The sequence below is a fragment of the Rhinoderma darwinii genome, chromosome 10 (genome assembly GCF_050947455.1).
Source record: "Rhinoderma darwinii isolate aRhiDar2 chromosome 10, aRhiDar2.hap1, whole genome shotgun sequence".
Lineage (NCBI taxonomy): Eukaryota > Metazoa > Chordata > Amphibia > Anura > Rhinodermatidae > Rhinoderma > Rhinoderma darwinii.
In genome coordinates, this window is record NC_134696.1 from 5,632,773 (window position 1) to 5,653,952 (window position 21,180).

At 44.8% G+C, this 21,180-nt stretch overlaps 2 protein-coding genes across 12 annotated transcripts in view; one reads left to right on the forward strand and one right to left on the reverse strand.

The window, feature by feature from the left end:
* PKNOX2 (PBX/knotted 1 homeobox 2) overlaps positions 1–3,632 on the forward strand; it is a 311,562-nt gene extending 307,930 nt beyond the window's left edge. For 7 of the 8 annotated variants that reach the window (XM_075839218.1, XM_075839224.1, XM_075839217.1 and 4 more), the window contains 2 exons: positions 251–429; positions 2,700–3,632. In XM_075839218.1, the coding sequence (XP_075695333.1) occupies positions 251–429; positions 2,700–2,917 (397 nt within the window). In that variant the 3' untranslated portion in view covers positions 2,918–3,632. The remainder of the gene's footprint in view (positions 1–250; positions 430–2,699) is intronic. The other variant, XM_075839221.1, reaches the window with a different exon arrangement.
* A 1,181-nt stretch (positions 3,633–4,813) lies between these two features.
* FEZ1 (fasciculation and elongation protein zeta 1) overlaps positions 4,814–21,180 on the reverse strand; it is a 69,361-nt gene continuing 52,994 nt past the window's right edge. For 3 of the 4 annotated variants that reach the window (XM_075839236.1, XM_075839238.1, XM_075839235.1), the window contains 6 exons: positions 14,459–14,624; positions 12,294–12,568; positions 12,041–12,121; positions 7,456–7,531; positions 6,953–7,018; positions 4,814–5,686 (listed from right to left, as the gene is read on the reverse strand). In XM_075839236.1, the coding sequence (XP_075695351.1) occupies positions 5,670–5,686; positions 6,953–7,018; positions 7,456–7,531; positions 12,041–12,121; positions 12,294–12,568; positions 14,459–14,624 (681 nt within the window). In that variant the 3' untranslated portion in view covers positions 4,814–5,669. The remainder of the gene's footprint in view (positions 5,687–6,952; positions 7,019–7,455; positions 7,532–12,040; positions 12,122–12,293; positions 12,569–14,458; positions 14,625–21,180) is intronic. The other variant, XM_075839237.1, reaches the window with a different exon arrangement.

A 21,180-nucleotide genomic window follows, 5' to 3' on the forward strand; every position in this document is an offset into this window, starting at 1 on the left:
GTGGCGTACAATCACCCTGGCGCTAGAGGAGCTTTCTATATTATCAGTCTTTATGCTCCCTCTAGTGGACAGTGTTGTTATTATCAGTCCGTGTAATGCGATCTTTTGTTATAATTGGCGTGGATTTTCACATATTTTTCTATATTTAGGGTGGTCCACTGTCAGGGATGTTATGAGGCCACATAGGAGGAGAAAACATTCATTAATCACAGCCAACGACGGTCTGAACTTGTTCTTCTCTGTCTTGTAGGTTTATTAATGCCAGGCGGCGCATCCTGCAGCCAATGTTAGACGCCAGTAATCCGGACCCAGCACCAAAGGCAAAGAAGATAAAGTCTCAGCACCGGCCAACCCAGCGGTTCTGGCCCAACTCAATTGCAGCTGGAGTGTTACAGCAACAAGGAGTCTTACCTGGGACCAATCCTGATGGTGAGTAGTGGCGGAGTCATAAGGAACAGGTTGTTGATCGGTAGTACTGAGAAGCCATTAGGATCGGTTCACACTGTGTGTTTTATTGTTATGGCAGATCAATGCCCATGTCTTGTAATGGGGGTTTATTAAGAATGTACAGTGTGAACCCAGCCTTAGACACATGAACGACCGTGCCATAAATTACAAGTGAGAGGTTCTGGGACATTGCAGTCGCTATTGACCACAGCATCTAAGTCGTTAAACGGCCTGGATGGGATTCTGGCCGCTAGTGCAAGGTCTTAGCTGCAATACAGCCTGTGATCCTGCTCCATACTTCAGTTACATCATGGAGTGGGAAGGGGTTCTCCACTTTGAACAATCCCTCCTTGTTAGCAGGATCCCTTGACAATAGGCTGATTAATGTCCCCCCGCTGTGACCCCCAGCGATCAGCTGTATTGTGTGGCATAACCTAGAAGTGTATGATCAGGATACGGCAGGTCCTACAGAGCGAGCGATGGTAAACACCCTTCACTCTGGCCAAGAGATGAGGATCCTGAACAAAGGACCCGCTCTCATAAACCAGAATTCACAAATAGTTTATATGAAAATAGGTTTTCAAAATGGAATAATCCAGAGAGAAAATAGTGGTGAATGCCTCCAGCAGTGAAGCAGAGGCCACATCAGAAAACACAATGTAAATCAAACAAAAGGAGGCGCTTCTGGCCCTTTTACAAGACGCCGCTGAACGAGCGCCCATTCCCGTTCACTGACCCGTGTAAACCGGGCAAAGATCAGCCGACGAACAAGGGAACGCTCCTTCATCCGCCGATCGCATCTTTTATGCAGCTAAAAATATTATCATTGTCTTCAGCACATCTCTGTGTAAACGGGCGGATGTGCTGCCGACCCGATGCCAACGCCTGAGGACGAGCGATTTGAGTGACGATCATTAGTCTGTTTAAAGGGTGCAAATCAACCAGCTGTATTGTCGATCGGCGCTCGTTTTAAAAGGGTAAACACAGGCAATTTCCGCCAGTATAAACCCGCCTGCAGGAGGTCTTAGAAGTGATAAGACTTTGCCAAGACGTCCAACACCCTGTTCTTAGATTCGAGGCATTGCACACGTATCGGAGCATTCTTCACCAGTTTCAACCAGATTGGCAGCACAATGGCCGTGTATATAGTGTCATTACATATCAATATTAAAGTGGGTGCGGACATTGAGAAAATCGAATCACTTTATTCACTCATCATGCAGCTTTTCTCAAGATATGGAGCGGACATAGCAGGTGAAGCACTGCATTATGGGTGAATGATGATGGTGCTGCTGCCGGTTTGCTATGTGGAGATGATTTGTGATCAGGATCTGGCTGCCCTGCCCCCATCTCTAAGGGAATGTTCAGACACAACAGAATTTTCTGTGGCTAAATTTATATCCTGCTCTAAATGAATCTGTGAGGATTTTTTTCCCGCTGCTTGTGAATAGAGTTTTGTAAAACCTTATTCACTTGCATTCTACTTCAATTTGTTGCAGATTTTTGGTGCAAAATCCACACTTGGTTCACACATTGCGTAAATACTGCGGTATTTCCTTAACAGAATTCGTTACAGAAAATCCACAGCAAATACAGTAGCAGCAAAGTGGATGAGATAAAAGAAATCTCCACACGCTGCGGAAATACGGAGTTGAAAAAAACACTCCGAAATTGACCTGCGGTGCGGAATTATTTTCTGTAGCACGTCCATTGTATTTGCATAAACGTTGCTCATTTGTTGCGGGTTTTCCCCATTGAATTCAATGGGAGGTAAAACCCACAACAAATAGCAGCGATTGCGTTTTTTACGGGGGGTTCGAAGCGATCCAGCTGCAAAAAAAACGCAACTCAGAAAAAAAATAAATCTCATACTTACCCAGGAGTCTGTGTTCCTCCCTCCAGCGTGGCCTCCTGGGATGACGTTTCATCCCTTTTGACTGCCGAAGCCAATCACAGGCTGCAGCGCCAGTCACATGGGATGAAACGTCATCAGGCGGCTAAGGCTGCAATTTTACACAGCGGACATTCCGGGCGAAAAACCGCACCAGTTTGGTGCGCTTTTTCTCCTAGAATTCCCTGCAGCGCACAGGGCGGATATGCTGCGTGCTTTTACGCCGCGTATCCACCCAGTGTGAACTCTGCCTTAAAATCCGTAACAAATCATCATCTGAATGTGGCCTCTTGTCCGGTACAGGGCTAGTTTTGTTAGTTAGTTGCATTGTGTATAATTAGTGCGTGCCGCTGTCTTCCAGGTTCTGTGAACATCGATAACCTACAGTCTCTCTCTTCAGACCCTCTGTCCATGCAGCAGGCCATGATGACTGCACATGACGACTCACTGGATGGAACAGAGGAAGAAGAGGATGAGGAAGAGGAGATGGAGGAAGACGACCTGGAGGAGGACAGTGAAGATCTCCAGACAACAAACGTCAGTGACCTCGGCTTAGAACAAAGTGATTCCCTGGAGTAGCAAACTGGTAACCTGCGCCCACCAACAGCCGCAATAGAACGGATTAAACCTCAGCCTCGGATTATTATTATTTGTACTGGCCGCAGGTTTAGCCGTCTCTCAATGACTGAAGCCCACAGCCTGCACTTGCTCGGAGTAATGTCCGCCCTTTGCACATTTTGGTGGAGGAGAGCCGGTCATGGCGGGACTTCGCCTCTCCGCTCTTATAAACACTAAGGACGTGTAAGTTGAGACTCCTGTAAAATGCAATTTCTTGTACCGTTCTGGAAGGATGGAAACAGCCGTCCCCCGCCCGGGCCTGTCTGGTGGCGGCCGCTCCCCGTCCCCGGCTGTTATTTAAGTGACGGACACATGTTTACAGAGCCACATGTTGTGGCCAACTTTGTTTCCTGTTTTTGTTTGTTTTTTATGAACTGAACTTGTTTTTAGGTGAAGCTTTTTTTTTTTTTTTTTCCTGTATTATTGAGACTGAATGCTATTGAAATATTAAGGTTCTCCCGGAAGTCGTCTGTATCTATAGATATGCCGGACATCCACACGGATCTATATGTACATGGAGAAACTTCTCATCTTTAGGACAACAAAAAGTCAAACATTTGTGTGTAAATTTCGGCACCCGGATCTTTCAGATAACGGACTATTATCAGACTCATCTATTTTGGCAAGTAAACTGTTTTATGAAATTTCCATATAAACAGAGTATGACAATTATAAAGCTGCCTGAGGCTTCATGTTCTGCGCAGCGCAGCGTGGGATATACAGGACGGGGGAGGGGGTCAGGTCAAGGCTTTCCAAGCAGCTCGTGCTGTACCTGCAATAATGTACACAAGACGTAAAAAAAAAGTGCAGATATTGAGTGGGCTGCCCAGGGGCATGCTGGGAGTTGTATTTTTTTTTTTTACAGCTGGGGAGCCACAGGTTGGATGCCACTGCTCAAAAGAAACAAGTAAAAGGTCTTCCAGGACACATTGAAGGGGGTTCCCTGTGTAAGAAAATATTAACCGACTCGTATCAAAAATGGCGTTCAGGAGTTTGGACTCATCTCCTACAAGGTATCCTGTGTAATAACCTACGTCGGCATCGTTGGTAACGGACACACAGCGTTTCCTAAATCCCACCTTAAGGGCCTGTTCACATTCAGTCTGTTCCTCTGACGGAACACTAAAGACAAACGGAAAGTATTGTTTCTGTTTGCATTACCATGGATTTCAATGGTATTTTTTTTGTTTGCCTCCGTTCTGCTAGGTGTCTGTTTTTTTGTGTGCTGCGCTATTGTTTGTGAGAAAAAAACAAAACGGAAACCTAGCAGAACGGAGGCAAACAAAAAAAATACCATTGAAATCCATGGTAATGCAAACGGAAACAATACTTTCCGATTGTCTTTCGCTTCATCTGACTGAACGGAAGGCCGACCCTTTAGGCTTTTAACTTGATCTGCCGCCATAGCCTTCAATACAGATTTGTGAGTTTGAGGTCAGAGGTACGCCTTAAATTCTTCTTTTACCCCCTGGATCAGTCAGAGGACAGCGCTACATTTAAAAGGGTTGTCCACTACCGGATAGGTCATCAGTATATCGGTGGGGGTCTGACACCCGGACCCCGCACGTCCATGCAGGGAGCAGATGGCTCCAGTCACTGAATAGGAGCAGAGCTGCAGTTCCGCAGCACGGCCGCTGTGCAATGTACAGAGCAAACTGCTTCCGGCTCCGTGTGCTGCATACTGTGCAATAACATCCCGTGTCCGCAGGCAGCCGGAGCAGCTGATTGGTGCAGGGTGTGGTTGACAGACCCGCACTGATGACTTATCCGGCATATAGGTCATCGTTGTCCGGTAGTGGACAATCCCTTTAAGTTCTCATCTATATTTCCCAGTAATGACAGAAAACACAGCAAACATTCACTACATGAGATTTATTTCATATCATCAAATACATGGCAAGACACATTCTAATACACTACAATGTACAGAGACCTCCGCGCGTCAGACATCCCCCTCCGGGTTCCAGGTACTCGTCACTGCTGCTTTTATGGACATGATAAATCAGAGCAAGGACGCGAATACTTCCAGGGACACTCGTCGGCCGCAGGGGCCTGCCATTAAAGCTATTTGTTGGCAACAAACATGACGGTTATACACAACCCAGTATCTCTCCATAACGTATTACACAAACAGGTGAACATCGCCGCAATATAATGAGGAACAAAAGCTGATTTGGCCAAAAGGAGTAGTAGATAGAAGGTGCGCTCGCCCAAAACACTGTTACAGGTAAATGCCCTGAAGGCAGCAAGTGGCCACTGTCAATACTATAGAGGAGTATTATTACAGGGAATCCAATGTGGATCCATTATCCGCTGCTCTCGGCCGCCATCATTTGTCCACCGCACAGGGTAAGGTACTGGTCGTATTCCATCATCCTGACTAGTACACAGAATTACACATCTGTACGTAGCAAAACAATTGCCCCAAAATCCCACTTAACCTTGATCATAAAGTAGGTTGAGTTCTACCACAATCATCTGACTGCCACTGATGTCCAGCAGGGGGCAGACGCCGTGGTAGAAAACTAACCAAACAACTCATAGGGTTAATTCCACGTTTCTGAGCACATAGTGGTTAAATCGATGAGAAAGCAATAGGTAATAATCAATACCGGCCTGTAACTGATTAATTCAATGCAAATTTAAATGTTATGTCATGCAGTCCTGATGTGACATGAATGTTCTCCCTGATCCGCCGTCGTGGGGGCACTCGTTAGGTTGGGCAGAGCACTGAGGAGAGGAAAAAACAAAAGATCAATCCATATATGCAATAATAAGACTTCAGGTTCTACTGTCAGAATGGCTATTGTTCCCTCATTACGCGGCTCATGCACATTTTCTGTTTTGGAGAGGAGGGGTAATGGGGAAGGACTAATATGGTGAGCCAGGACAGATACACCAGGGGCACACTTGTGGGGGAAGCTCCTCCTGCTGGGAAGCCTTCTTTTAACAGTTCAGGAAAAAAAATCCAGTTAGAGGCTGAAATTCTTTCTGCGACCACTAGGGGAGCACTCCACATGTTAATTTATTATTGAGATCCATAAGAGTGTATAAATTCCCAATGCAGTGAGCTCCCTCTAGTGGCAGCTGAAGGAAGACAGAATTTTATCTTTGGAGAACTGTATAAACAAAAAATTTAAATAAAAAAAAGAGAGCCCCAAACGTAATAAAAATGTGGACCTATTTATGAAATAAAACTTTCCTAGCCAAGACCAAGACTAATCCCTGCACCATCCTTAATATAATTACAATAAATGGTTAACCACTTAAGCACTGTAAACGTCCAGGCATATTAAAGATTAATCCATAACCACCATGTATAATGTATATCATTAACCCCTTCTCACCTTAGACTCCCCAGAGATATGAAAGGAATATTATCACTAACCTGGTGCTGAATTTATCACGTACATGACTCCATTATTATAGATTTGGGGCATCTGAGCCGTTTCCAGCACCATTTATAGTAGTGTATGAATAGATATCTACACATGTGCCCCTCTAATCAATGTCATGGGGACATTGTCCTGTGACTGGCAGTTTTCTTGGACGAGTCTGTGATTGAACACTTGAGTAGTTCTTTTTCTTTTTATAGAAGTCGGGAGGAGGACGGCGCTACATCTACAATCACCAGTAATTACGGAGAACATGGCGCACGTTCACTCCATGAGGGTTATTTTACTGGCGTGGACTGAATGGACTACATGGTCATCATTAATCTTTTTTTAACAGTAATTACACGAAGGGGCATATAATGGGCGAGACTATTACTCTCCTATATTTAGAAAGGATAAGACTGGACCAGACAAAGATTTTCTGAGATAAGAAAAGAAATAAAAAAAACAAATCTGCTTTTTTTTTCCTCCAGAAACAGCGCCTCTTTTCTCCATGGGTTTTGCCTGGTACTGCGGCCCAACCCATAGACTGTTTCTGGAGATAAAAAAAAAAGTATAATTGTTTTCTTACATCAGACAATCGGCATATTGAGAATTGTACCTTTCAAAATGTAGTCCGTTAATAGCATGGGGACTTTCTCACTGTCTTCTTTCATGGCAAACAATACTGCAAGGACAAGAAACACGGTATAAGTACGGGAAAATGATAGCGCAGAGTAACAGTTGTGATAAAAGTCCAGAGTGTAATGATATATACATTGTTTTCCAATACCGCTGCAGCGCATTGCGGTGTACATTGCCATAATTTATCGCTTATTTCATTAAATCGCCAATCTAACGCCCAGGAATGCCGAAATAGTGAAACTTCAAGAGGGTTGTACAGGATTAAGTAAACATGGCTACTTTCTTCTTAAGACAGCACCACACCTGTCCGCAGGTTGCGTGTGGTATTGCAGCGCAGCCCCGTTGAATTAAATTGCCTGTGGACAGGTGCGGAACTGTTTTTGTAAGAAAGGATCCATGTTTTTCTAATCCTGGACAAAGCCTTTAATGCGCTATATACGTTGTTTGTTATGATAAGTCGCCTCTAGGGGGCAGGCTTACTGTTAGTCAGCATCTGCAGGTCCTCTACAGTCGGGAGCGTGACTTTCTTCTCATATGGGATGACTGTATTCAGATACTGCAAGAGAAGATGATCGGAAAAGTCTCTTTATAGATAATGTAGACCGCAAACATTACACAAGAAAATGCTCTTTATGTGACTGCCGAACTCCTGTATACTCCACAATGTGCTGCCTCAGCCCCAGCAAACAGATACTGGAAACATGCGGGACGGATCTCTGCAGTCGGTCGCCTTATCCACCTCTAAGGGTATGTTCACACGAGGGCGTCCGTAACGGCTGAAATTACGGGGATGTTTCCGCCTGAAAACATCCCCGTAATTTCAGCCGTACCGGCATGTGCAGGCGCTTGAACGCCGCGTCCATTACGGACATAATTGGCGCTGCTATTCATTGGAGTCAATGAATAACGGCTCCAATTACGGCCAAAGAAGTGACAGGTCACTTCTTTGACGCGGGCGTCTATTTACGCGCCGTCATTTGACAGCGGCGCGTAAATATACGCCTCGTATGAACAGACAAACGTCTGCCCATTGCTTTCAATGGGCAGATGTTTGTCAGCGCTATTGAGGCGCTATTTTCGGACGTAATTCGGGGCAAAAACGCCCGAATTACGTCCGTAATTAGTGCGTGTGAACATACCCTAAGAATCAACAACTACAGCACTTCTATAGAAGTTTTCCTCCATTTTGATTGGTCATATGACATAATCCTCCTATAGTCCGGTGAGCCCCCGGCTGCTTACACAGACAACTTCTGATAATACGTTTTAACGCAGATATTATTTAAAGTTTTTCTTTTATTTTTGGTTCGATCAGATCCATATAAAATCTAAGAAAAAAAAAAATTGTGTTTAAACGCACTTCGGTCAAATGCGTTTTTTGCGGCGATTTTGCACAAAATAATGGCAAAACTGTGCAATTGAGAAAAATCCGGCAAAGCCGTCAAACAAAAACCAGGCTACGGCTGCACTGGGTAAATAAACCCGATTTGTTTTGCTGCATTTTTTTTTCATTGGAAAATTTGCAGCGTCCAGATGTTACATAAATGTGAAAAAAATTTTTGTGTTTGCAGTTCGCACATTTTTTAGGGTTTGCTGCATAAAAAAAAACAAAAAACATTTTTCTTTCCATTTATTTTAATAAGTGAAAAATGAATCAAGAAAGAAAAAAGTTTTCCAAGAAAAAAAATCCCTAGGAACACAATAGCTAGAACGGTTTCTTGAACAAATAACGTGGCTGCACCAAAACCACATGTGTGACCTGCAGCTCTGCCGGACCACAATGCAAAGTGTGAACACATCCTCGAAGAACTGTTTTTTTCTGGAACATATTTTCTTTTTTTTTTAAAAAAAGGCTATTTTCAAAATGTTGTTGTACAAAACACGTGCAAATATACAAACCGTCCAAAATAAAGACATTCAGAGAGGCTGGATCATCACATATAAATGTCAAGTCGGATCATATAATAAATCAATCACATCGTACAGCTGCATAACCTCCGAAAGCCTAACAATCGGAAAAAAAACACGCACACTTGTCAAGCGACCATTAGGCTATGTTCACACGGGGTATTTTGCCGAGTTTTTTGACGCGGAAACCGCGTTGCAAAACTCGGCAGAAACGGCCCGAGAACGCCTCCCATTGATTTCAATGGGAGGCGTCGGCGTCTTTTTCACGCGAGCAGTAAAACTGCCTCGCGGGAAGAAGAAGCGACATGCCCTATCTTCGGGCCCTTCCGCTTCTGACCTCCCATTGACTTCAATGGGAGGCAGGAGAAAGCGTATTTCTCGCTGTTTTATGCCCGCGGCGCTCAATGGCCGCGGGCGAAAAACAGCGCGATAATTGCCGCGAAAATCGGCGTGCAGGGAGAGGAATATCTGCCTCAAAGTTCCAAACGGAATTTTGAGGCAGATATTCCTCCCCCAAAATACTCCGTGTGAACATAGCCTTAAACCGCAGTGTCAATAGTCTCGATCCACCTGGACCAAATTTTCCCCCAAATTTATCTGGACATTTCCTGCTAAGATACAACTTTTTATACATAGGTATAGATTTATCCAGTGCAGTATACTCGGACTATCCGTATTCTTCCAAGCCATAATTAAAATCTTGCGGGCACAAAAAAGAACAAAACTAAATAATATCTTAGCATAGTGATTATGAATAACTTCATCCATAATGCCCAAGAGGCACATCTGGGAGGTAAGAAGTCGCGGCATAATGGGTATGAAGAAACTCCACCACCTCCGACCAAAAGGGGGCAATTCTAGGACACATCCAATGCAGAAAGGTACCAACCTCCGATTGACATCTAAAAGAACTATCTGAAGCCAATGCCCCCATTGGAGTGTAATAAATCCTATGCAGGGACTGTATGAGGAAGTCCCTTGCACTTACCACCGAATCAAAAAAGGAGGATTCTACCTCCCGCCAGTCCTCTGTCAAGGTGGGAACATCACCCCGCCATTGCAGATACGCCTTATCAAATGGCCTAGCACCCAGGGATGTCATGAAGGTGTATAATGGGGTAAGGACCTTTGAGAGATCCGGAGCCCCAAGAAGGTCCTCTAGCCTAGAGAACCCCACCTGAGGTGACAGAGCCAAATTGGGCACACCAGGCATGCCGCAACTGCAGGCAATGAAAAAAACACTTTTTCTGAAATGTTAAATCTTTCCTTCAGTTCAGAAAAGGATACAAAACCAGACTCCACCGTAAACACCGGACCCAAAAATTTGACCTCTGCCCCCGACCACATCGGAGCGATTCAAAATTAGGCAACCAAGGATTATTCCACAGTGGAATCCGAGGGGAGTATGAAGGGACCGTATTAACATGCAGCAGAGCATGCGCAGTCTTCCAAGCAACAGGCACCGTCCGGAGTGGCAGGGGTACGCAACCCGGAGACTTATACTGGAACATATTTTCTCACTGTTGAAAACTGCAATGTCCAGGTAGGAGATAATCTTGTTGTGTGACCGTGGTCTGTCCTGCAGGACACACCGAGCCCCTAAAGTTCAGTATCACACACCATGTGCCGCTATTCGGTGCCATCATCCAGCAACATATCATGGCGTCTGATGGAGAATGCCACAGTCGTTTTCCTCTCACATTTTTTGGGGATCCGAGAGAATAAAAAAAACAATAAACCCTTGTATGAAATCAGAGTCATAGAGAGGTCCAGTGTGGGCTCAGATTTCTACAGATCTGTATAACTTGTATGGCGCTCTACTACAGCCGTGTGCATGAGGTCTCAGCATTTGAAAATGGCGCAGTTTATAGGACTTGTTGCTCCATAGTCTGGTAAGACAATCACAGCTTTTTGGCCAAACGATAATAGATCATTTATAATTATATATGTAACTGGGCCTAGGACTGTCTCGCCAAAAAACCCTCCCGAAAAAATCGTTTTTGTTTTTATCATAGATTTTGAATTAAAATCCATTTTAACCCGTTAGTGACATAATTTTATCCATGATGACCAGCTGAACAGACAATGTTTTTTCGTTTATGCCGTTTACCATGCGGGATAAAGAATATATTCATTCTATGGTATGGGTCATTACAAACGTGGCGATACCAGTTATTTTGTTTTTCCATAATAAAAAAACATTGTGTAAGGAAAGAATTTTAGTTTATTTTTTCAGTACAACCACCAAAACCAGCATTGACCACGGCCTCTAACATGGAGTAAAGAAAAAAAAAACAAAAAAACCCCCATATGTGATAATCAGAGAGCAAGTATGATCTTTGATATGGGGTGGTGGTAGTGTTGTTTTATATCATTAGTAAAAGTCCATGTTACCCCTCCCCCTGGGGTCATCTGAATCCATACAGGGACATGAAAAGAATCACAGATTCCCCTCCTCTCCCTGCATGTTGTCAGCACGTCCATCTCTGCCCCCCCCCCCCCTTGCTCTTCACCCAGGCTGAAGTGAGAGCTGCCAGTACAGTGTATATATATATATATATATATATATATATATATATATATATATATATATATATATATATATATATATATATGCAGGTCCCACGTCATCCTCTAACTCAGGCTAGATCGTGACTGGAGCTGCAATCCCAGTCTTGTTTTAAAGATTGTTGGCTTTAAAACCAGACCCAAACCACGGCTCAAGCTCTATTCTAGCCGTGGCTACAGCCTTTAGTGTAGCAGCTCCCTCTGCACTCACACTGTCCAAGCTATGCTCGGGCTAAACTGTAAGGGCTTTCTCCTGCAGAACATAGACTGCTTTGGTGTTTTTCCGGGAGCTTAAAAAAAATAACCAATACTCACCTGTTAGTGCCAACACTCCGGTGGTCCCTGCCAATCTTTGTATAAATGTATTGCAGTAACGAGGGGTCATTCATCAGCAAGGCTGTAGCAGCCAATCACTGTCCTCAGTGGTCACATGCACGCTGCTGAGGATGGTGATTGCATGAATGGCACGTCATGGCTGCAGCAAAAGTAAACAAGACCGGCGGGAACCACTGGCGCTGGAACTGGTGAGTTTTGATTATTTTATGACAAAAGCGTTCCGGACCATAAATATTTAACCCACTGCACTCACCTGCTTCTCGTTCCCTGAATTACCAAATGTTTGTCTGATTCCCGTCTGAAGAATATTAGAAATTCCTTCCATGCTGAAACGCTGCAAAAGAGCAGAACTTTCGTCACAATGTGTGCAGTAAAGAGGGAAAGCAGCGGTGTGATAATCAGAGCTGGATTTACCATACAAAGAAACTAGGCATGTACCCAGGAGAACCGAGAATTAGGTCACTACTCGTATTTATTCATTTTTTGCTATATGACCCTGCTGGTACCTTCATGGGCATCTGGCCGTTTCTCTCGGAGCGGTTGCTCTGCAGACTGAGGCCCTTATCTTTCCTCCTCTTTTTCACAAGCTCTCTGTGTTCCTTCTGCTTGTTCTGGACCTCCAGGAGAGCCGATATAAAGGAATTCTTCACCTCCTTCTCAAACTCCAGCTCATCCCGTCGAGCAAGATGCTGCACCAGCTCCTCAGAATAGTCGCAGATTGCACGCTCCACTCGCTCCAGTAGTTGCGACAACTCCTCAATGCTCATGTGCTGCAGACCTGCTGGATGTGACCGACGTGGATACAGGAGAAAATTTTATTCTACAGCAATCAAAACTATATAACAAAATAATTATCTTACAGATGACGGGTTCATAGCCGCCTGTATGTCGTCATTTCACAACTACCATCCTTCTGTTTTATGAGAGATTTAGCAAATTGGAAACTAGTCTTCAGAATCTGGTTTTACTAGAGAATTTCCGGGGTTTAAGGCGGTCAGCATGTCACTGTACAATCAATTCTCATCTAAGGGTTCTTTTACACCGGCCAATTTTGGCCGAAAAAACGAGCGCTGATCAGGGAGACAGATCGTTGATCGGCACTCGTTTGCTCCTTTCACAAGGAGCTACGATCAGTAACGTATGGGGATGAGCGCTCGTTACCACGATCTCTCGTCCCCATACATTTCTATCGCGTTGGTAGCGCGTCTCCCTGTCTACACACCAGGATGTGCTGCTAACAACGATAATATTTTGTGCTGCATAAACGTTACAATCAGCCAATGAATACTTATTTTGATAATTCGCCCTTGTAAAAGAGCCTTTAGAGGTTGCAATTTTTTTTCGCATATCTATGTCTTAGGGTACACGAACAGACAGCGTAAACCCTGTGGATTTTCCGCAACGGATTCATTGCGGAAAATCCGCAGCGTTTTACAGTAGCAGCAGTGTGGGTGAGATTTCAACAAATCCCGTCCCCACACTGCGGAAAAATCTGGTATCTTCAACCGCAGCATGTCCATTAATGCTGCGTATTCGCAGCTCTTCTGTAGCAGGTTTTCCCATTGAATTCAATGGGGTGCTTAAACCCGCAACAAAGCGGTGTGTGATGCGATATTTGCAGCGGAATCACAGCGATACCGCCGCAAAAGTCGCAAGTAAGAAAAAATAATAAAGTTACACTTGCCCAGAGTTCCTTGGATGATGTATCATCCCATGTGACCACTGCAGCCAATCACAGGCTGCAGCATCACATGGCCTGCAACGTCATCCCAGGAGGCCGGACTACGCGTCGAGAAGAAGGAGGGGGTAAGTTTGAACGCTTTTTTTTGTTCTTTTCCAGCGCCGCATCGGAGCTGAGATTCCGCCGGAAAAATGCACCATTGCGATTTTCCGGACAGCATTCCCTGCGGTGTTCAGGGCGGATACGCCGCGCAGCTTGACGCAGTGTATCCTCCCTGACTACGCGGTGTGTGTTCCTACCCTTAAAGAGGTTTTCCTGGAGTTTTAAAATTAGTGACCGTAGGAAATGTGCTAAAATAAAAACTAACCAATACTCACCTGTAATATCCCCTGACACTCCAGTGGTTCTCGCCAGTCTGTGTACTTTGCTGCAGCGACGACGTTACGATCATGCACGTGGCCGTTGCAGTCAATCGCTGTTCTCGGCGGTGCCGCTTGCTTGTACGGCACGAGACCGCCGAGGACAGCGATTGGCTACTGCTGCCACGTTGAATGACACGCCATCACTGCAAGACATTTTATTATTATTTTTGTTCAGATTTCCTACTGTTTTTTAAACTCCCAGAAAACCCCTTTCAAAGAGCCCTGGGCCAGCTACATATAATTATAGTATATAACATATGCCAATTAGAATTTGTCCAAAAATCTGTTATCGCGTCCGAGCATAAAACGTTTTTCCACTTCAGAGCGTTTTCCTTGTGCTCCAAAGGCCGGGCTTTGCCTATATAGTAGGGTGTAGGAGAAAGCTGAACGACTACTGCACGTTGATCGATACATCAATGCTCTTTGTTTGAATTACTCCAGCATGTTTCAATGATTGGCCACCAGGGGGCACTGTGACCATGCATTTACATTTTGTGAGCTACATGCAGTGTGTCATGACTTGAAGACATTGGCGGTATATTGCAGATACTTGGAGATATGTCCTTACCCTCTGTGGTCCAGTTATTGTTGAAGTTCTGACTCAGGGCCTGCATTTCCTGGAGGAGAACAGAGTCTGAACGAGACGAAATCTCTTCAAGGTCATTCTCTTCTTCATCCAGTTCTTCCTCAGGGTCCGGTGAGTTCTGCATCATCTCCTCAATCTCTTCAATCACCTGCAGAGAAAACCGACATTATATATTGGGAAGCAAAACGTCTCCTCTCATATCAAAACATCCGTAAAGAAAGGCCAATTATATTTATAAAATGTTTCCTGAAAGCTACAGCTTCACATGCAATATCTCAGGATCTGTTCACACTAGTGTTTAGGTTTCCATTGCCCCCGACGGTCAGAATATCATGCGGTAAATTAAAAAAAAACAAAAAACTGACAGATCCATTATAAATCAATGGGAACAAATCGTATAAGTCATATGTGTCATGAATCGTGTAAAGAAAAAAAAAAAAAAAGGAGTGATGACACCAGTGTGAACAGAGCCGCATTACAGCGATACATTATATAAAGAATTGCTGACACTGAAGTGCACTAAAACATAAATAATAACGTGTCTGTGACAGGGAAATTAGATCCAGCGCTGCGAGATATGTTGGCGCTATATAAGCAACAGAAATAAACAAATCTGTGTTGTTTTCATATTGAGATTTTATTTATGTTGTGTATTCTGATCGGTTTTTTGTTCCATAATACAGATATAAATATGAGGCTGCATATTATTTCAGGCTCCGTTGATTTCAATAATGTGGTACCAATACAGACAACAAAAGAACACGCTGCATATTTGTAATATGAACATAGACTATGGCCGCACTGACTGACATTAGCTCTATATACACCGTGTTCCAAATTATTATGCAAATTGGATTTAAGTGTCATAAACATTTAATTATTAGTTTTTCAATGAAACTCATGGATGGTCTTGTGTCTTAGGGCTCTTTGGATCATTGTAATCCATCTCAGACACCTGTGATAATTAGTTTGCCAGGTGTGCCCAATCAGAGGAAAACTACTTAAGAAGAACGTTCCACATTATTAAGCAGCCACAGGTTTCAAGCAATATGGGAAAGAAAAAGGATCTCTCTGCTGCCGAAAAGCGTGAAATAGTGCAATACCTTGGACAAGGTATGAAAACATTGGATATTTCAAGAAAACGTAAGCGTGATCATCGTACTGTGAAGAGATTTGTGGCTGATTCAGAGCACAGACGGGTTCGTTCAGATAAAGGCATAATGAGGAAGGTTTCTGCCAGACAAATTAATAGGATTAGGAGAGCATCTGCTAAAATGCCATTGCAAAGCAGCAAACAGGTATTTGAAGCCGCTGGTGCCTCTGGAGTCCCGCGAACCTCAAGGTGTAGGATCCTCCAGAGGTTTGCAAGTGTGCATAAAGCTATTATTCGGCCACCCCTAAACAATGCTCACAAGCAGAAGCGGTCGCAGTGGGCTCAGAAATACATGAAGACTCATTTTCAAACCGTGTTGTTTACTGATGAGTGCCGTGCAAGCCTGGATGGTCCAGATGGATGGAGTAGTGGATGGTTGGTGAATGGCCACCACGTCAGCAAGGAGGTGGCGGAGTCATGTTTTGGGATGGAATCATGGGGAGAGAGCTGGTAGGCCCCTTTAGGGTCCCTGACGGTGTGAAAATTACCTCTGCAAAGTACGTAGAGTTTATGACTGACCACTTTCTTCCGTGGTACAAAAAGAAGAACCGTGCCTTCCGTAGCAAAATTATCTTCATGCATGACAATGCACCATCTCATGCTGCAAAGAATACCTCTGTGTCATTGGCTGCTATGGGCATAAAAAGAGAGAAACTCATGGTGTGGCCCCCCATGATCCACTGACCTCGACCCTGTTGAGAACCTTTGGAGCATCCTCAAGCAAAATATCTATGAGGGTGGGAGGCCGTTCACATCAAAATAGAAGCTCTGGGAGGCTATTCTGACATCCTGCAAAGATATTCAAGTAGAAACTGTCCAAATACTCACAAATTCAATGGATGCAAGAATTGTGCAGGTGATATCAGAGAAGGGGTCCTATGTATCATGTAACTTGTGCTGTGCAGGTGATATCAGAGGAGGGTCCTGTGTAACATGTAACTTGTGCAGTGCAGGTGATATCAGAGGAGGGTCCTGTGTAACATGTAACTTGTCCTGTGCAGGTGATATCAGAGAAGGGTCCTGTGTAACATGTAACTTGTCCTGTGCAGGTGATATCAGAGAAGGGGTCCTATGTTACATGTAACTTGTCCTGTGCAGGTGATATCAGAGAAGGGTCCTGTGTAACATGTAACTTGTGCTGTGCAGGTGATATCAGAGGAGGGTCCTGTGTAACATGTAACTTGTGCTGTGCAGGTGATATCAGAGGAGGGTCCTGTGTAACATGTAACTTGTGCTGTGCAGGTGATATCAGAGGAGGGTCCTGTGTAACATGTAACTTGTGCTGTGCAGGTGATATCAGAGAAGGGTCCTGTGTAACATGTAACTTGTGCTGTGCAGGTGATATCAGAGAAGGGTCCTGTGTAACATGTAACTTGTGCTGTGCAGGTGATATCAGAGAAGGGTCCTGTGTAACATGTAACTTGTGCTGTGCAGGTGATATCAGAGGAGGGTCCTGTGTAACATGTAACTTGTGCTGTGCAGGTGATATCAGAGAAGGGTCCTGTGTAACATGTAACTTGTGCTGTGCAGGTGATATCAGAGGAGGGTCCTGTGTAACATGTAACTTGTCCTGTGCAGGTGATATCAGAGGAGGGTCCTGTGTAACATGTAACTTGTGCTGTGCAGGTGATATCAGAGAAGGGTCCTGTGTAACATGTAACTTGTGCTGTGCAGGTGATATCAGAGAAGGGTCCTGTGTAACATGTAACTTGTGCTGTGCAGGTGATATCAGAGAAGGGTCCTGTGTAACATGTAACTTGTCCTGTGCAGGTGATATCAGAGGAGGGTCCTGTGTAACATGTAACTTGTCCTGTGCAGGTGATATCAGAGGAGGGTCCTGTGTAACATGTAACTTGTGCTGTGCAGGTGATATCAGAGGAGGGTCCTGTGTAACATGTAACTTGTCCTGTGCAGGTGATATCAGAGAAGGGTCCTGTGTAACATGTAACTTGTCCTGTGCAGGTGATATCAGAGAAGGGTCCTGTGTAACATGTAACTTGTGCTGTGCAGGCGATATCAGAGAAGGGTCCTGTGTAACATGTAACTTGTGCTGTGCAGGTGATATCAGAGGAGGGTCCTGTGTAACATGTAACTTGTGCTGTGCAGGCGATATCAGAGAAGGGTCCTGTGTAACATGTAACTTGTGCGGGTGATATCAGAGAAGGGTCCTGTGTGACATGTAACTTGTGCTGTGCAGGTGATATCAGAGAAGGGTCCTGTGTAACATGTAACTTGTGCTGTGCAGGTGATATCAGAGGAGGGTCCTGTGTAACATGTAACTTGTGCTGTGCAGGCGATATCAGAGAAGGGTCCTGTGTAACATGTAACTTGTGCTGTGCAGGCGATATCAGAGAAGGGTCCTGTGTAACATGTAACTTGTGCGGGTGATATCAGAGAAGGGTCCTGTGTGACATGTAACTTGTGCTGTGCAGGTGATATCAGAGAAGGGTCCTGTGTAACATGTAACTTGTGCTGTGCAGGTGATATCAGAGAAGGGTCCTGTGTAACATGTAACTTGTGCTGTGCAGGTGATATCAGAGAAGGGTCCTGTGTAACATGTAACTTGTCCTGTGCAGGTGATATCAGAGAAGGGTCCTGTGTAACATGTAACTTGTGCTGTGCAGGTGATATCAGAGAAGGGTCCTGTGTAACATGTAACTTGTCCTGTGCAGGTGATATCAGAGGAGGGTCCTGTGTAACATGTAACTTGTGCTGTGCAGGTGATATCAGAGAAGGGTCCTGTGTAACATGTAACTTGTGCTGTGCAGGTGATATCAGAGGAGGGTCCTGTGTAACATGTAACTTGTCCTGTGCAGGTGATATCAGAGAAGGGTCCTGTGTAACATGTAACTTGTCCTGTGCAGGTGATATCAGAGGAGGGTCCTGTGTAACATGTAACTTGTGCTGTGCAGGTGATATCAGAGGAGGGTCCTGTGTAACATGTAACTTGTGCTGTGCAGGTGATATCAGAGAAGGGTCCTGTGTAACATGTAACTTGTGCTGTGCAGGTGATATCAGAGAAGGGTCCTGTGTAACATGTAACTTGTGCTGTGCAGGTGATATCAGAGAAGGGTCCTGTGTAACATGTAACTTGTGCTGTGCAGGTGATATCAGAGAAGGGTCCTGTGTAACATGTAACTTGTGCTGTGCAGGTGATATCAGAGAAGGGTCCTGTGTAACATGTAACTTGTGCTGTGCAGGTGATATCAGAGAAGGGTCCTGTGTAACATGTAACTTGTGCTGTGCAGGTGATATCAGAGGAGGGTCCTGTGTAACATGTAACTTGTGCTGTGCAGGTGATATCAGAGGAGGGTCCTGTGTAACATGTAACTTGTGCTGTGCAGGTGATATCAGAGAAGGGTCCTGTGTGACATGTAACTTGTGCTGTGCAGGTGATATCAGAGAAGGGTCCTGTGTAACATGTAACTTGTGCTGTGCAGGTGACATCAGAGAAGGGTCCTGTGTAACATGTAACTTGTGCTGTGCAGGTGATATCAGAGGAGGGTCCTGTGTAACATGTAACTTGTGCTGTGCAGGTGATATCAGAGGAGGGTCCTGTGTAACATGTAACTTGTGCTGTGCAGGTGATATCAGAGGAGGGTCCTGTGTAACATGTAACTTGTGCTGTGCAGGTGATATCAGAGAAGGGTCCTGTGTAACATGTAACTTGTGCTGTGCAGGTGATATCAGAGGAGGGTCCTGTGTAACATGTAACTTGTGCTGTGCAGGTGATATCAGAGAAGGGTCCTGTGTAACATGTAACTTGTGCTGTGCAGGTGATATCAGAGAAGGGTCCTGTGTAACATGTAACTTGTCCTGTGCAGGTGATATCAGAGAAGGGTCCTGTGTGACATGTAACTTGTCCTGTGCAGGTGATATCAGAGAAGGGTCCTGTGTAACATGTAACTTGTGCTGTGCAGGTGATATCAGAGAAGGGTCCTGTGTGACATGTAACTTGTGCTGTGCAGGTGATATCAGAGGAGGGTCCTGTGTAACATGTAACTTGTCCTGTACAGGTGATATCAGAGAAGGGTCCTGTGTAACATGTAACTTGTCCTGTGCAGGTGATATCAGAGGAGGGTCCTGTGTAACATGTAACTTGTGCTGTGCGGGTGATATCAGAGAAGGGTCCTGTGTAACATGTAACTTGTGCTGTGCAGGTGATATCAGAGGAGGGTCCTGTGTAACATGTAACTTGTGCTGTGCAGGTGATATCAGAGGAGGGTCCTGTGTAACATGTAACTTATCCTGTGCAGGTGATATCAGAGAAGGGTCCTGTGTAACATGTAACTTGTCCTGTGCAGGTGATATCAGAGAAGGGTCCTGTGTAACATGTAACTTGTCCTGTGCAGGTGATATCAGAGGAGGGTCCTGTGTAACATGTAACTTGTGCTGTGCAGGTGATATCAGAGGAGGGTCCTGTGTAACATGTAACTTGTGCTGTGCAGGTGATATCAGAGAAGGGTCCTGTGTAACATGTAACTTGTGCTGTGCAGGTGATATCAGAGAAGGGTCCTGTGTAACATGTAACTTGTGCTGTGCAGGTGATATCAGAGAAGGGTCCTGTGTAACATGTAACTTGTCCTGTGCAGGTGATATCAGAGAAGGGTCCTGTGTGACATGTAACTTGTCCTGTGCAGGTGATATCAGAGAAGGGTCCTGTGTAACATGTAACTTGTGCTGTGCAGGTGATATCAGAGGAGGGTCCTGTGTAACATGTAACTTGTGCTGTGCAGGTGATATCAGAGGAGGGTCCTGTGTAACATGTAACTTGTGCTGTGCAGGTGATATCAGAGAAGGGTCCTGTGTAACATGTAACTTGTGCTGTGCAGGTGATATCAGAGGAGGGTCCTGTGTAACATGTAACTTGTCCTGTGCAGGTGATATCAGAGAAGGGTCCTGTGTAACATGTAACTTGTCCTGTGCAGGTGATATCAGAGGAGGGTCCTGTGTAACATGTAACTTGTGCTGTGCAGGTGATATCAGAGGAGGGTCCTGTGTAACATGTAACTTGTGCTGTGCAGGTGATATCAGAGAAGGGTCCTGTGTAACATGTAACTTGTGCTGTGCAGGTGATATCAGAGAAGGGTCCTGTGTAACATGTAACTTGTGCTGTGCAGGTGATATCAGAGAAGGGTCCTGTGTAACATGTAACTTGTCCTGTGCAGGTGATATCAGAGAAGGGTCCTGTGTAACATGTAACTTGTCCTGTGCAGGTGATATCAGAGAAGGGTCCTGTGTAACATGTAACTTGTCCTGTGCAGGTGATATCAGAGGAGGGTCCTGTGTAACATGTAACTTGTGCTGTGCAGGTGATATCAGAGGAGGGTCCTGTGTAACATGTAACTTGTCCTGTGCAGGTGATATCAGAGAAGGGTCCTGTGTAACATGTAACTTGTCCTGTGCAGGTGATATCAGAGAAGGGTCCTGTGTAACATGTAACTTGTCCTGTGCAGGTGATATCAGAGAAGGGTCCTGTGTAACATGTAACTTGTCCTGTGCAGGTGATATCAGAGAAGGGTCCTGTGTAACATGTAACTTGTCCTGTGCA